The sequence below is a fragment of the Choloepus didactylus genome, chromosome 4 (assembly GCF_015220235.1).
Source record: "Choloepus didactylus isolate mChoDid1 chromosome 4, mChoDid1.pri, whole genome shotgun sequence".
In the NCBI taxonomy this organism is placed as follows: domain Eukaryota; kingdom Metazoa; phylum Chordata; class Mammalia; order Pilosa; family Megalonychidae; genus Choloepus; species Choloepus didactylus.
The window spans coordinates 32,440,820-32,454,896 of record NC_051310.1 but is presented as its reverse complement, the minus strand read 5'-3'; the positions used below and the strand labels follow the sequence as shown (position 1 = coordinate 32,454,896).

At 38.2% G+C, this 14,077-nt stretch overlaps 1 protein-coding gene across 2 annotated transcripts in view; it reads right to left on the bottom strand.

Moving 5' to 3' along the window:
* The window catches only part of VIPAS39 (VPS33B interacting protein, apical-basolateral polarity regulator, spe-39 homolog), a 37,304-nt gene that overhangs the window by 1,414 nt on the left and 21,813 nt on the right, over positions 1-14,077 (bottom strand). For both annotated transcript variants that reach the window (XM_037832194.1, XM_037832195.1), the window contains 13 exons: positions 13,785-13,841; positions 11,587-11,679; positions 10,737-10,770; positions 10,123-10,225; positions 8,440-8,467; positions 6,113-6,186; positions 4,370-4,445; positions 3,778-3,912; positions 3,110-3,151; positions 2,682-2,771; positions 1,445-1,531; positions 811-900; positions 287-391 (listed from right to left, as the gene is read on the bottom strand). In XM_037832194.1, coding sequence (XP_037688122.1) covers positions 287-391; positions 811-900; positions 1,445-1,531; positions 2,682-2,771; positions 3,110-3,151; positions 3,778-3,912; positions 4,370-4,445; positions 6,113-6,186; positions 8,440-8,467; positions 10,123-10,225; positions 10,737-10,770; positions 11,587-11,679; positions 13,785-13,841 — 1,014 coding nt within the window. The remainder of the gene's footprint in view (positions 1-286; positions 392-810; positions 901-1,444; positions 1,532-2,681; positions 2,772-3,109; positions 3,152-3,777; positions 3,913-4,369; positions 4,446-6,112; positions 6,187-8,439; positions 8,468-10,122; positions 10,226-10,736; positions 10,771-11,586; positions 11,680-13,784; positions 13,842-14,077) is intronic.

Here is a 14,077-nt window from a genome sequence, read left to right as displayed (position 1 = left end):
GTGCCCCCTAAAGAACTACAGTCTATTTCCAGGCCACATCTACACAGTCTGGATATTTTTTGAATAGGTACCATTTTGCTTTATACTTCACATAGTCAGTCCTTCCTACCTGCTAGGTTTAACAATTACCAGAGCATTAACAGATAAGTTTCAGCCTGAAGCCTACGATTACCCTTATTTTATCCCACATCTCAAGATTAATCTCTGCTGTTCAAAGCTGTGATTTTGTCATGTGACTCAGCTAACTGCAATGCTACCCAGGCCTTAGAAGTAAGTAGTTGCTCACCAAGCTGTTGAGAATGGCATCAATCTTCTCCTCCTCTGCAGATCCTTTATCTACTTTACTCCTGTATGCTAGCAACTGCTGACGATCCTTGAGATCCCGGCAGGTCTGTACACCAAAATAAACAATACCAAACCCCCCATCAGCCTTCTCTATGAGCTTTTTCTTTTGTCACTACCAGTTTAAGCCAGGAGAGACTGAGACACCACAGTGGGATGACTCTGGGGGAGAAGGGTCAAGTACCCACATAGCTTCCTGATGGAGAGACGTTTCTGCAGAGCTTATTTGGCTTAACTTAGTTCTATGAAGTCTCTTAGTGCAACAATTTTATTAAAACACAGATAAATCAGTCAGAGGGCTGAGAAAATAATATAGGAGTGCTGGTCTCCAAACAACTCTTGCCAGATCATTTTGTCTGTTAAGTCAAAAGTTATGGAAGTGCTTCAGGATCTATGACAGAGAATATAGTAACCCCCCACTCTCCAGTAAAAGTCTAATTTGAGGGTTCTCATTTCTTGGGGACTCACATCAATGACGACATCGTGGCACTTAAACCTGGTGGCCAAGTTCAATTTTGTGTCTACATCTTCCACCAGATTAACATACTCCTGTAATATCTGTGGGAAGAAATACTCCTGATTAGTGATGCCCAGACTCAAGAAACACAGAGCTCCAGAAGTCCTGAAGAAGGAAAAAAGGTCAATATCCGACATCTACAATTTCCATTATCAAATTCCAGACTAGTTTTGCAATGGTAAATGAGGTACATGCCATGAAGTACTTCCATACATTCCCAGAAAAGAAGAAAAGAGCTCATTCTTCCTTATTCTAGAGCCGGATACCCATGCTAGCAATGGGAGTGCTCAAGATTTGATCCAATGCCAAGGCCACTGCTTCTGAGGTCATTTCTCAGTGAGTTCTCCTTTTGTACCACTTGAACAGTATGTCAGTATTCCACACGGGCTAATCACAGTAGATGCTCCTTGGAGAGGGCAGAATAGAACTTCCCTTCTTGGGCTTTACTATCTCAAGGCCCAGGATAGCCATTATGCTGCTTTTAGAGGAAGACCAGAATAAGTAAGGTATATTAACACTGACCAGCAAGAGGCTAAAAGTCAGGTCTCCTAGAGTATCCTGTCTACAACTCACTTTAGGCATTACCTGGACAGGGGCACTGTTCTTATGCAAAATTTCTACAACCCGATGGAAGCCAATGGGTGCTCTCTTCTTGGTGTAGCCCAGCCAATTCTGAAAAAGGAATATGGGGTGGAAATAGCTAGGTGAGATACAGTCAACACACTCAGAGCTAGTCTCCCTATGTTTTATGGTCAGACCAGCATAATGTGGTACAGGGGTAGGATGGATGGGGGCTGGGAGATAGAGAAATGAAGAGACACAAATTTTTCAGAGAAGTCAAGGTACTTGAGGAGGTGTAAAAGAATCAGACATATGAAATAAGTTCTTAGATCTAGAAGTACTAATGCAGAAAAAAGTCTATGAAATATTAAGTGGAATAAGCAGTTTATTTAGTAGTTATAGTATGAATTTATCTGTGCAGAAAAAAAATCCTATCTTCTTTATCTTTATATGTATATATATAGATGTTTATCTGTAAATTCATGGGAAAAGATCTGGAAAGCTACCTGTCAAACATCTAACAGTGTTAGCCTTGAGGAAAGGAGTGAGATGGGAGCAAATGGACAATGAGAGAGGAACTTCACTTTTTACTCTAAATGCTTTTATGGAGTATTTGATTTTGACACAGGCATGCATTGCTTTGGTAATTAATATGACTAATTTATAACTTAACAAGGAGTAAAAAGAGAAAATTCTCAGATTCATAGTAGAAAAATGGATATTTAAAATATAAACCAGTAGAAGACAGGAACCAAATGCAATGCAACATCTTTGACTGGATCCTGTTACATACAAACACAAAAACAAAAACAGCTATACAGAGTAATTTCAATATGGACTATATATATTGTAATACTATTGCATTAATGTTAAAATTTTTTGAGAGTTATAATTATATTGTAGTTTTGAAGGAGATAAATGCTGAAGTATTTAAGGAGAAGCATCATTATGTCTACAATTTACTTTCAAATAGTTCAGAAAAACTGTGTGTGTGTGTGTGTGTGTGTGTGTGTGTATAAAGCAAACATGGTAAAAATGTTAATAAATTGATGTAATAGGTAGAGAGTATATTAGCATTCATTATACTATTTTTTCAACTTTTCTGCAGGTGTGAGATTTTGCAAAATGCAAAGTTGAGAAAAATGTAAACTAGTCACTAGAATCTGAGACTCCCATATGCCCATGACACAACAGGATGATGTGATGACCCTTTTCTTTCTCCCAAGGCATTGGCAGTGGGGAACAGTTCCAGAGCACTCACCTTTGTGGTAAAGAGGGCATCTACATCATGCCAGGCTCGAAGTTTGGCGCGAGCAGCCAGGGCTGTCAGCACATACTGTTTGTCTGGGATCTAGAACACAGAGACCAAGAAAAATTAAGGGGAAATAGAAACGAGTTGGGGAGGTGCTTGAGAATTCTGGAAAGGACAGGCAAACACAGTCCCTGGTACTAACTCTGCCCTTTATAAACCCTAAATTTCTTAGATTACTAGAACCCCTTAATTCCGAAGCCCCAGCAGTGCTGCAGGCCATTCAGTTAAGATCTTCTCTAATTTTCCACAAACTCATTCCTTTCTACCTTTAACCTTGAATATCAAAGGACTTACTGTGCAGGGCTGCACAACAACATCCACTCCATGTGGTTACCCTGATACTACTTTTACCACAACACTGACCAATTTATATCTACCTTAAATGTCTTCTTCAAATTGATGGGACTGCTGAATGTCCCCTAGAATGAAAATGGAGAGAAGGAATTTTAGTATTATTGGCTTTCACAAATATCATCATTCTCTCATCTTCTTTTCCATTACCCGGACTTTCTACATCTCATTCTATAATCATTTGAATTCAGCAATTTAAGAGAAAAGCTCCATCAGATCTCATCAGGTGTCACCACAACCCAGCTTAAAGTGGACTGGGTTAAAAACTATGGCATTTTCCCAAACTCTTGGTTGATCCAAATTAAGGGGGAAATGTCCACATATGATCGCAAACCCAAACTTCCTCAAAGAATGTTAAAAAAAAATTACTTATAGCTCCCTGACACACGCGTACTCCTCCTTTCTAACTTATGTACTCTTCTCTACACTGTGCCAATCCATTTGAAATTATGTCCCCTTGAACATGACTGCTATGGGAGCCAACACTAGAGAAAGAGTATGCTCACTGGACGTCACATAAGCCTTATAACTTTCTTTTTCCCTCTTGGCTCACCCCTGCCGAGGGCTAGGAAAGCTTCCAGGTAGATTTCCGAAAATTATATATACCCACTGTTAATAAATTAAAATACTGGATTTGAACTATGTTCCTCTTGCGCACTGAGAGTTTGTGGGGTCTTTCACATTTTGCCTATACCTCAGCCTCCATGTAATGGTAGAAGCAGGAGTAAAAAAGCGTTGTCACTAGTGGCATGTTGAGGATGGAAGCTTTGCGAGGATGCTTCCGGAAGATCTCAGTCTGTCCTGCTGATTCTAGATGTCGATCATTTGCCTGTGGTGGAGTGAGCCATGTGAAAAAAAAAAAAAAATAATGTCCATGGAGTAGAGGCAAGAGAGAAACTTTTAATACTACAGCAGTTGTGTTTCCCTCCCAAGGAATAAAGCAAAGAGGAGAAAAAGAAAGGAACTGCCTAGGACAACCCATAGGAGTTTAAAATCCATAAAATGATGATGGATTCAAGTTGGATGGAGAAAGACTAGAGAACTGATGATGACATGGGAGATCCATGATGAAGAGAAAATACTTGCAGGCTAACAGCAGGTGAGAAGAAAAGGATGCCTGAGAATAATGAAGGACGGGGGCTACTGTATAGAGGGAGAAAACAAAAGGCTCTTAGAAACTGTAATGGGAAATGACAGTAAATGGGCAGAGCAACGAAATTTCCTAGATGCTGAATAGCCCTGAGTATTGGCACTGAAGCAAAAATCGTAGGGATGAAGATTCTAACCTCAATGATGATCTGACGTTCCAGGAGCGTATAATGGTCTTGAATGTGTACAGAGTCTTCTGTTGAAAATGGCAAACTGGTAGAGGGCCAGAAGGTTAGTATCTCTTTCTCTATGCAAGAAGAAACAACCCAACTAAACCAAATCACCATAAGCATAAGAGACTCATTCTGATTCACCTTTAGAGTATCCCTGAAAGGCAGAAAGACAGCAGAAAGTAGAACAGAACTTTGGCTTGGATTTTGTCTTTAAGGTTTTATCAATTTAAATGATCCTGAAGGTCCATAAAATACATATGAAGTCATTAGTGATTTTACTGAGGCATGAATTAGAATCCTCTCATTTAGGAATTGGAATGTTTAGTGAATGAATCTCATAGCTTGATCCCAGGGAAGCTCTGTGGTTCGTGCCATTGCTTAGGAGGACTCTCTCTGTAAGGGGCACATACATTTCTTAGCCATTTTTTATTGCAGAGCAATAAAGACAAATTAAATTACATGGCATGCTGGTACATCTGCTGTTTGGCAAAGATCTCACAGATCTGCACAAATGTCAAGGGTTCCATTGTCAACACTATATTATGTTTTTACACATGAAGAATCAAGGGACAAATACTGCCTTACCTAAAAGTAATATGGTAAGTCGACTGGTAAGGCCAGGAATAGCAGCCTGATTTTAAACTCCCTGTTTATAGATCTATCCTTTAGAAAGTGCTGCCTTATTTTCCTCATTCCACTCATTCTGAAACGTGATTACACTCCAGAAAAGTGTCAGCCACAGCTAATCTTTAAGAGGGATGAGGGAGGTAACACTTCTCTAGAAAAGAGATATAGGGAGATAGAAAGAGGTTCCAGTTACTTCACTATTCTAACATTTTCTTGTTCACCAGAGGCCACATGATACAGCTCAGTATTGGGTAATTTTAAAATTAAGGATTTCACTGACATAAACAAATAACCAAATGTGAAGCCTGGAAATCAAGTCACATGAGAAATAGCTGAAGCAACTGTGAACATCAAACTGGGAGAAGCAAAGCCTAATGTGTAGACTCTACCTGTCTCTACTGACATATAGAAGAGAAATTGGATTTGTTTCACATTGATCCAGAGGGTAGATGAAAGATAAAGGGAAGCAAGTTTCAGTTCAATATAAAGAAACACTTTCCAATAATGAAGGCTGTCCCAAAATAAATTGAACTGCTTCAAGAGCAGTCAGCTCCCCATCACTGGAAGGATAATATGGGGCTGGTTTATACAGTGATTCATACTCTGAATGAAAGTGTGCACTAGGACCAGTGGTTCCTAGACTTCGGAACTGCAAGTGCCAGTAACATTGAAAAAAGATATAAAAGGTGTGCAGGCCCATAAAGTGCTTCCAACTTTTAATTTTACTACATAAAGTCATTTTAAAAAATTATAACCCATTTTACTACCAAAAAAGTGGGGGGGGGGGGGGGACAGACCCCAGAATAAAAGATAGTCTTTCAAATTTAATAAATTTAGCTTTATAAAAAATTTTCCACACTGTCTTTATTTTTCTCAATTTACCATCAATCAGTAAAAACTGTTGGGGACTAGTGTTTGGGAACCAATTAATGAGAACCACTTATTAACCTTCTTTGTTGCTTTTATGACTCATTATTAGCCTTTCCCTTAAACCATCTATAGATGCCACCCTCTTCCATTCTCTCCATTCCTTCTGTATAAAGATATTTATACTTAAATCCATCTCTCCCTCAAACTTACCCAATGCATGTTTTAAGAAATTCTTTTCGTTTCTCAGGGTCTTGAATATTCAAATGCTCTCGATAATGGGATAGCTACAAAAACAAAAAACAAAACAAACAAACAAAAAAAAACAAGAGAAGAGCTCTGAGCTATTTTGTCTCCTCAGAAGGGGGAGATACCTCAGTAAGTAAACCTCCATGTTTAAAAACTAAATTTTTCATTCTAAGAGATACCTTCTGGGCGTGAATTGGTTTGATTAGTGCTGTTGGGGGAGGAAGTAAAGAGTGATTCAAAACCCTTAAAAGGTTTATCTAAAACTGTGCTGTCCAATACAGTAGCCACTGACCATATATGGTTGCTTAAATTTAAATTAAAGTAAATTAAAAATTCTGTTCCTTAGTCACATTAGTCACTTTTCAAGTGCCTAACAGCTACATTAGCTAGTGGCTACACTGTATTGGACAGCACAAATACAGAATATTTCTATCACTGTATAAAGTTCTATTGGACAGTGCTCATCTAGTAGATAGAACACCCATCTTTACCCTGAAGTTTGCTTTTTATCCTCAGCATTTGAGCAAAACTGGCTATTTTGCTTCACCTTTAGTCTTTGAAAGACCAAAGAGCTAAATGCTACTTCAATGTTATTTCCGGTATCCTTGACCTTGTACATATGATCATGTAAATATCTCATCAGTTAACAATGCCAGGAGCACAAATAGGGCATGTCATTCTAATTCAGTATTGAGAGCTAAACAGTCTCACTCAAATAGTGATCTAGATGTAACTCTGAAAAAAAAATGTCCTTATGTGCTACTTTGAAATTCTAGAAATCAACTGAAGTATAAACATATATTTATTATTAGGAGGGTAAAACACAACAATTGATGACTGTGAAATCTGTAACTTTACACACAAAACATTTAAAACTTTTCAATAATTGAATGAATAAACAGATCGACAGTAATATAAATATTAAGAGATTGATCTTTAGGAAGAATATTATACAACAGACATGTATATAAATGTAAATAATAAAGAACAGAATAACAGACATTACATTATATCATAATCTAAACTTTATAACATATTTGGTATGAAATAGTTGGTATATAATCATTCCTAAAATTAAAGAAAGTAACCTTTAAGAATTATAGTTAATTTTTTATTATTCAATTCTATTTTAACCTTAAATCTTACAAGAAAAATCCTAATCGGAAAATCTTCATATTCCATCCCAGGATAAATTAAAAGCAGACTATCAGCTTTGCCACTTCCAAAGTTTACAAGGTTGGAAAACTCCAAACTTATGTACACCAACATGCATGATAAGTCATTTTTGAACACAATAAAGAGTATGAAGAAAATAAAGTTTTAGATAAAAATGTACTCAAAACATTTATTCTCACTAATCAAACCCCAAAATAATAAACTTTACAAAAATGCTGTATGAAGAAAATTCCTTATAGTTTTGAACCTACAGAGGTTGAAAATTTAAATCAAAAGCTTTCCAAAATGATTACTACAGACTGCCAAACATTTTCAGTAGATTAAGATAAAAGATTTTTGAGGTTTTTCCATGCCCTGAAAATCAAGGACAAGTTCCTTTTAGAAAACATGCCACTGAAAAATATAATCCTGCATTATATTCTGCTTTGCAAAGAAGGTTAACAACATTATTAAACATGTCAGCTGAATGTGAGCACTGATATTATATCACAAACATACAGTGATGAAAGAAACAATTCTGTCACTGACGATACTGAGGAATTCTTGTTCCTACACCATGATGTCAAACTTTAAAAAATGGATCACTAAAGTCTTAATAATACAATTACGTTTCTGGTAAAATTTCAGGTTTATTCTTGTATTCCAGGAGTTCATTTTGTAAGGGTGAAAATCTGCCCCCAAAAATCTATTTTAACACTCAGCCACAATGTGGACTGGGTGCATCACCAGCTTGGCTTTTCTTCTTGACCTATATTGGTTTCTCATCTCTCTTAGCTTTCAACATTTTCTTTAAAATTAGAAGCCAAAACCCGAAAGCTCCTGCAAACCAGGAATTGAAAACAATTAGAAATTAAATACAAATTGAGCAGGACAGTTGTCATTCATTTACTCTAAAAAGTATTTATTCATAAGCCCAACCAAAAGAACATATAAAAAGATACAAAACAGTACATCATTTGGGTTAAGTTTTCATGCTTCTAAGAAGCCTCTTTCTCCTAGATATAATCCACATCAAAGGAAAGTAAATAGTTCAGTCTCTCTGGGATGTCAGAGGCTGGGTTTTGGCTTGGATTTCTGTTAAACAGGTCCCAAACTGAAACAAAGGCCACACTTACCGCAAGCTCTTCTGATCTATCTAGGAACCTGGGAAGAAGCAGAGGGAGCAGGACATTTTAATCTATTGATGTGTAGCAGTATAACCTCAAAAAATAGGATGCCTGCTCTGGGAGAAGCACAATTCAAAACTCATTTCCTTCTATACTCAAGATAAGCCCTTTTTTCATAAACTTTTGACTACTGGCAACCCCCTAAAAAACACAGTAGGTCAGATACCATTAACCCTCTGATCAGTTCCAGATCAGTGAAAAGCCAGGACAAGGAACTGCAAGGCACTATTAACTTGGTACAGGCCTGACAGAGTCTCAGAGCCTCAACAAAACCCATGCCAGCCCACAGTAACCTTGTTTCTTTGAAAGTTTAAGGCAGTCTTCTCTGTCAAAATAATCTTGGAAACAGATTTTCTATACTGTTTTCTGTTGTTTTCATGTACAGTTGTGTTTTATGTCCCCCAAGAGGGGTAAGCCCTTGGAGTACAAAGTCTTGTCTACTGATTTCTCCTTAATCTGAGTGGATCACCATTATTAACAGCACTGCTTTGGCAAAAAGGTGACGCTTAATATAAAGGCTTTTTGATGGGGAAGGAGAGAAAGAAGGTAGGAAGGAAGAGAGGGAGGGAAGGGGAAGAAGAGGAAGAGGAAGGAAGGAACAAAGGGCAAAAAGAAAATACCCTACCTGGATGAACACTGTCTTCTGCAAATTCCTGGATAACCGTCTGTTTCTTGACCCTGACCAGGTGACCTGCCTTCCCCAACTTGGTCTTTGGGGCAGCTCATCACTTTGCTGGATAAAGTCTTCCCTTCGCTACATATCAGCCTAAACAGAAGCTCCACCCTCTTTCCTAACATTGAGGAAAGGACCTAGGATATATATGTGTGTGTGTATATATAAACATATATATATATATTTTTTTGGATATTCTCTCTTGAAAAGGCTGAATCATCCAAGGCCCCTAAGCAGTAAAGGTATCAGAGTCCAAAGAACCCCAACAGCTTAGTAATCCAGTGTCAGGAAATAGTCCCCACTGATTGGAATGAGATGGGGAGGGAAGACCGCCCCCAGCTTTCCATCTAACAGAATCCCACCTACTCTCATGGGCCCAACTCAGACCTAAACTACTTCCATGAGGTTTTCATTGGTATTCAGACTGAAAATTATATTTTCTTCTGCTGCTCTCCCACTGTACTTCTCACTGGCATTACTGGGGACCCAAGTAATGAAAAATACCTTTATTCTGGGTTTGCTATAAGAAAATGCTTAATGAATGTTGATTATTAATACCACACACTAGGCATTATGCTAAGTGTGTAACACATACCAACCAGCTCATTTAATCTTCATAACAACCCTGTGGGGCAGCTTAAATCTCCATTTTACAGAAATGGAAACTGATGCTTCAAGAGGTTGAGTCACTTGTTCAAGTTCACTCTATGAACTAAGTGGTGAAGCCAGAATTCAACCCAGATATGCTTGATTCCAGAGCCTGGTTGTTAACCACCCTGCTATGCTCCTGCCTTATTCTTGGCTGCTGTGTATTGTTAGTTATCCCATCATGTTCCAATATCTTGTCTTCTAAAATTTTCCAGAAAAAGGCAACGTCTTCTATTTCTTTGTATCCCCCAGAGTGCTTTGAACAAAGTAAATACTTAATAAACTCTATAGAGTACATGATCAGTTCCTACCTGAAGAGATCTAAAAGCAGCTTTTGATCCCCTATTTCCTTAAGGAAGTGAATAAAATGTCTCAGGGCAACCTGTCGCACCTCCAGCTCCCGGAAGAGGATCTCTGGCAGGCAGGTAGGAGTTACATAGAGAAAGAATAATGCTTATTACTCAAATGTGAAACTGGATTTCCGTACTCAACACAGTCCAAGCATTATCTCCTCAAAAACTAGCAGAAGCTAACAAGAATGATTTTTTATGATACCCACCCCTATGGCTCAATCTACTATCAACACATCCCATGGTCCAAGATAACTCTTAGCCACTGAGTCAGCTTTTCAGTTCTCATCAACCTCAACAGCAGGTGCCTGGCATGGACCCGGATATTCCTGAGCAAACACAGCCACCTGTCTGTCCAATAGAGCAATCTTTACAGATGATGTAGTTAATCATCCTGAAGGACAAACTACTGCCCTCAGAGATGTGATGTGTACTCTGAAGTCTCTGGCCATCCCAGCTATCTTTGAAGCAGATTTGATGCTGGTGATGTCTGGTAATGAAAGCCGCATTGCCATTCCCCTTTCACATGTGACAGAGACTTTGCTGACTGAAAATTTCCCTCACACCATGCTCACCTTTGCTCAGTGTCCTCTTCAGGAAGATGAGCACCTAGAGGAAATGAGAATGAAGCATGAATTTCCCTGTGCATTCTTTCACATAAAGCCCTGCCCTGAGCACTTGATATCTAGGAATGAGGTCAGCAATTCATTAGGAGTCTATACAGGTACAGATATGTGATGGAAGGAAAGGTACGGATAGCTATAACTGAGCTGTTTCTGGAAGTCCACATTCTCATGCCCACACTGGTTCAGAGAGAGGGAGGGTGGCTTCCTCTCTCTACATGATGGTTAGGTTCATGTGTCAACTTGGCCAGATGATGGTACCCAGGTGTCTGGTCAAGCAAGCACTGGCCTAACTGTTACTGCAAGGACATTTGTGGTTAGTTAATAAACCAGAAGGCTGGTTTTAATCCCATCAGTTGAAGACTTTTAAGCAAGACAGATAGAGGATCTTCACTTCTTCTTCGGCTGACCAGCGAAGCATTTCCTGAGGAGTTCATCGAAGTTGCCAGTTTGTTGCCTGAGGAGTTCATCAAACACATTCACTGGAGTTGTCAGTTTATTTATAAATATCTCTTGTTGATTCTGTTTCCCTAGAGAACCCTTACTAATATACTCTAAGAGAGATTGCAATCATATCTCTTGTCTTGCAGATTGTTTTTTACAACATAGAGCAGCCTACTGCTACTTCTTGGTTACAATCAAGAGTTCCATACACAATGTATGTCCTGCCAGCTGAACCAGTACAGGTATTATTGAGAATCCTACACCATCCAGGATCTTTACTTGACACTGGACTCAAAATATTATGGTCCATTTTGAAAGGATTTTCTGAAACTAATAAAAACATACAAAAACTACTCACTACGGTAATGACGTTTCCATCATGCATGCTTACTGCTTCCTCTAGGAGTTGTAGCTTGTCCTGTAATGAGCGGAATCTTTCTAGTGAGCAGACCTGGCAGAGTAGGAACAGAATGAGTGTGTAAGGGAAAAAACAGTCCCCTATATTTCTTTGTCACTGGTTACTGAAGAATGGGCAACAATTAAAGGAAATGTCCCTAAAGCCTTTCTTGTAGTGCCCAATACTCTATGGGACAGTAAGTTCCCAACACACCCTCCCTGATTCAGCCTTATGCCCAACAAGATGCTAGCATCCTGATATTGATGTCCTCATGTCCTGCCAAGTCAACAGGTAAAGAGATCACTTGTTTCTTGTTTTTCAAACAGGTTTAATGAGATATAATTTACACATAATAAAATCTACCCTTTTTAAGTATACAGATGGGTGAATTTTAAAAAGTTATCCACCCACATATCCACCACTATGTTCAAGATACAGAACATTTCCATCATCCCAAAAGTTCCCATGCACACTGTGAAATCAATGCCTTCTCCAACCCCATCCCCTGGTAACCAGTCATCTGCTTTCAGTTACTATAGTTTTGCCTTTTCTAGCATTTTATAAAAATGGTATCTTTTGTGTCTGATTTCTTTCACTTGGCATCATGTTTCTGAGATGAATTCATGTATTATGGTGAGTATCAGCAGTTTGTTCCTTTTTACTGCCAAATGGTTTTGCACTATAAGGATATACCATATAAATATTCATTTACCTGCTGACTGACATTTTGAGTTGTTTCCACTTTGAGAGCTACTATGGATAAAGCTGCTATGAACATTTGTGTACAAGTCTTTGAATACAGATGTTTCCACTTTGCTTGGATTGTAAATGTCCAGGAGTGAAATTGCTGGGTGTATGATAAGTACATGCTTAACTTTGTAGGAGACTACCGGACTATTTTCCAAAGCAGTTTTACCTTTTTTCATTCCCAACAGTATATAAGAATTCCAGCTCCTCCACATCCTCCCAGCACTTGTTATGTTCAGTCTTTTTAAATTCAGCCTTTCTAGTGGCTGTATAGTGGTATCTCATGGCTTTAATGCACATTTCTTTGATAACTAATGATACTGAGAATCACATCAAGTGCTTATTGGCCATCTGTGTTATCTTCTTTTGCACATTTTTTATTGGATTATCTTTCTTCTTACTACTGATTTGTAAGAGTTCTTTATATATTCTGGATAAAAGTCCTTATATTATATGTCTTCTACAATATTTTCTCCTAACTGTGGTTGTTGTTCCATGTTTTTAGCAGGACTTTCAAAGAGAAAAAGTTCTTAATTTTGATTAAGTCCACTGTACCAACTTTTTCTTATATGCTCATGTTTTTTGCATCCTAGGTAATAAATTTTTGCCTAACCTATATTTTCTTCCAGAAATTTTAGTTTTAGCATTTACTTACATTTAGGTCCATGATCCATTTTGATCCATTAATTATCAAGATGTTAATTCCCCCCATATTGATATAAAAATTCAATGCAATCCCAATCAAAATCCCAGCACCTTTTTTGTAGACACTGACAAGCTAATACTAAAACCTATATTGAAATGCAAAGGATCTAGAATAGCCAGAACAATTTTGGAAGAGAGGAACAAAGTTGAAGGTTTTATATTACATGATTTCAAAATTTACTACAAAGCTACAATAATCAAGACAATGTGGTATTGTCATAAAGAAAGACAAATAAATCAATGAAATAGAATAAGTCCAGAAATAGATCAACATGTACAAGGTTAATTGATTTTCAAAAATGGTGCCAAGGTAATTTAGTGGGGAAAGGATAGCCTTTTCAAAAAAATAGTGCTGGATCAATTGGAGAGCTACATAAGAAGAAAAATGAACCTCAACCCTTGCTGCATATCATATACAAAAGTGAACTTGCAATGGTTCATAGACCTAAACCTGGAACATTCCTGACTCTGAAATACATTTTTCCCTCTCATCCATTACTCTTTTACCACTGCCCCACCAAAGCAACATTAAACTCTGAGAAATCAGAAATTTTGCACCTGACTTTTGCTCTTGGTGGACTGATTTTCCTCCTGAAAAAAATGCTTCATTTAATAAATGGAAAAGAAATTACCAAGAATCCTTCCTGGGAGGGGCAAGCTGCCTTGCTTCCCAAATCCCACAGGAGTCCTCTCTCCACTGGCCTTACCTTCCCCTTCCGTAGGCGTCGCACGGTGTCACTGATGCTCCAGTCATTGCTGTAATCCTGGAATATTAGCAACACAGGGAAGTTAAGGGATCAGAATATCAGTGTATCAGTTCCTCATCTCAAACTCATAGTCTTAGTCCCTAAGGGGGAAATATTTTGTAGGAGGGAACGGATGAGAAAAAAGTGAAGAATCGGGATGGCCTTGTTCTAAGTTTCTGAAGGAACTAGAACAGGGCAAAACAGGTGGTAGGAAATGGATGAAAGAGGGAAGTAAGCAATTGACAAAAACCAAT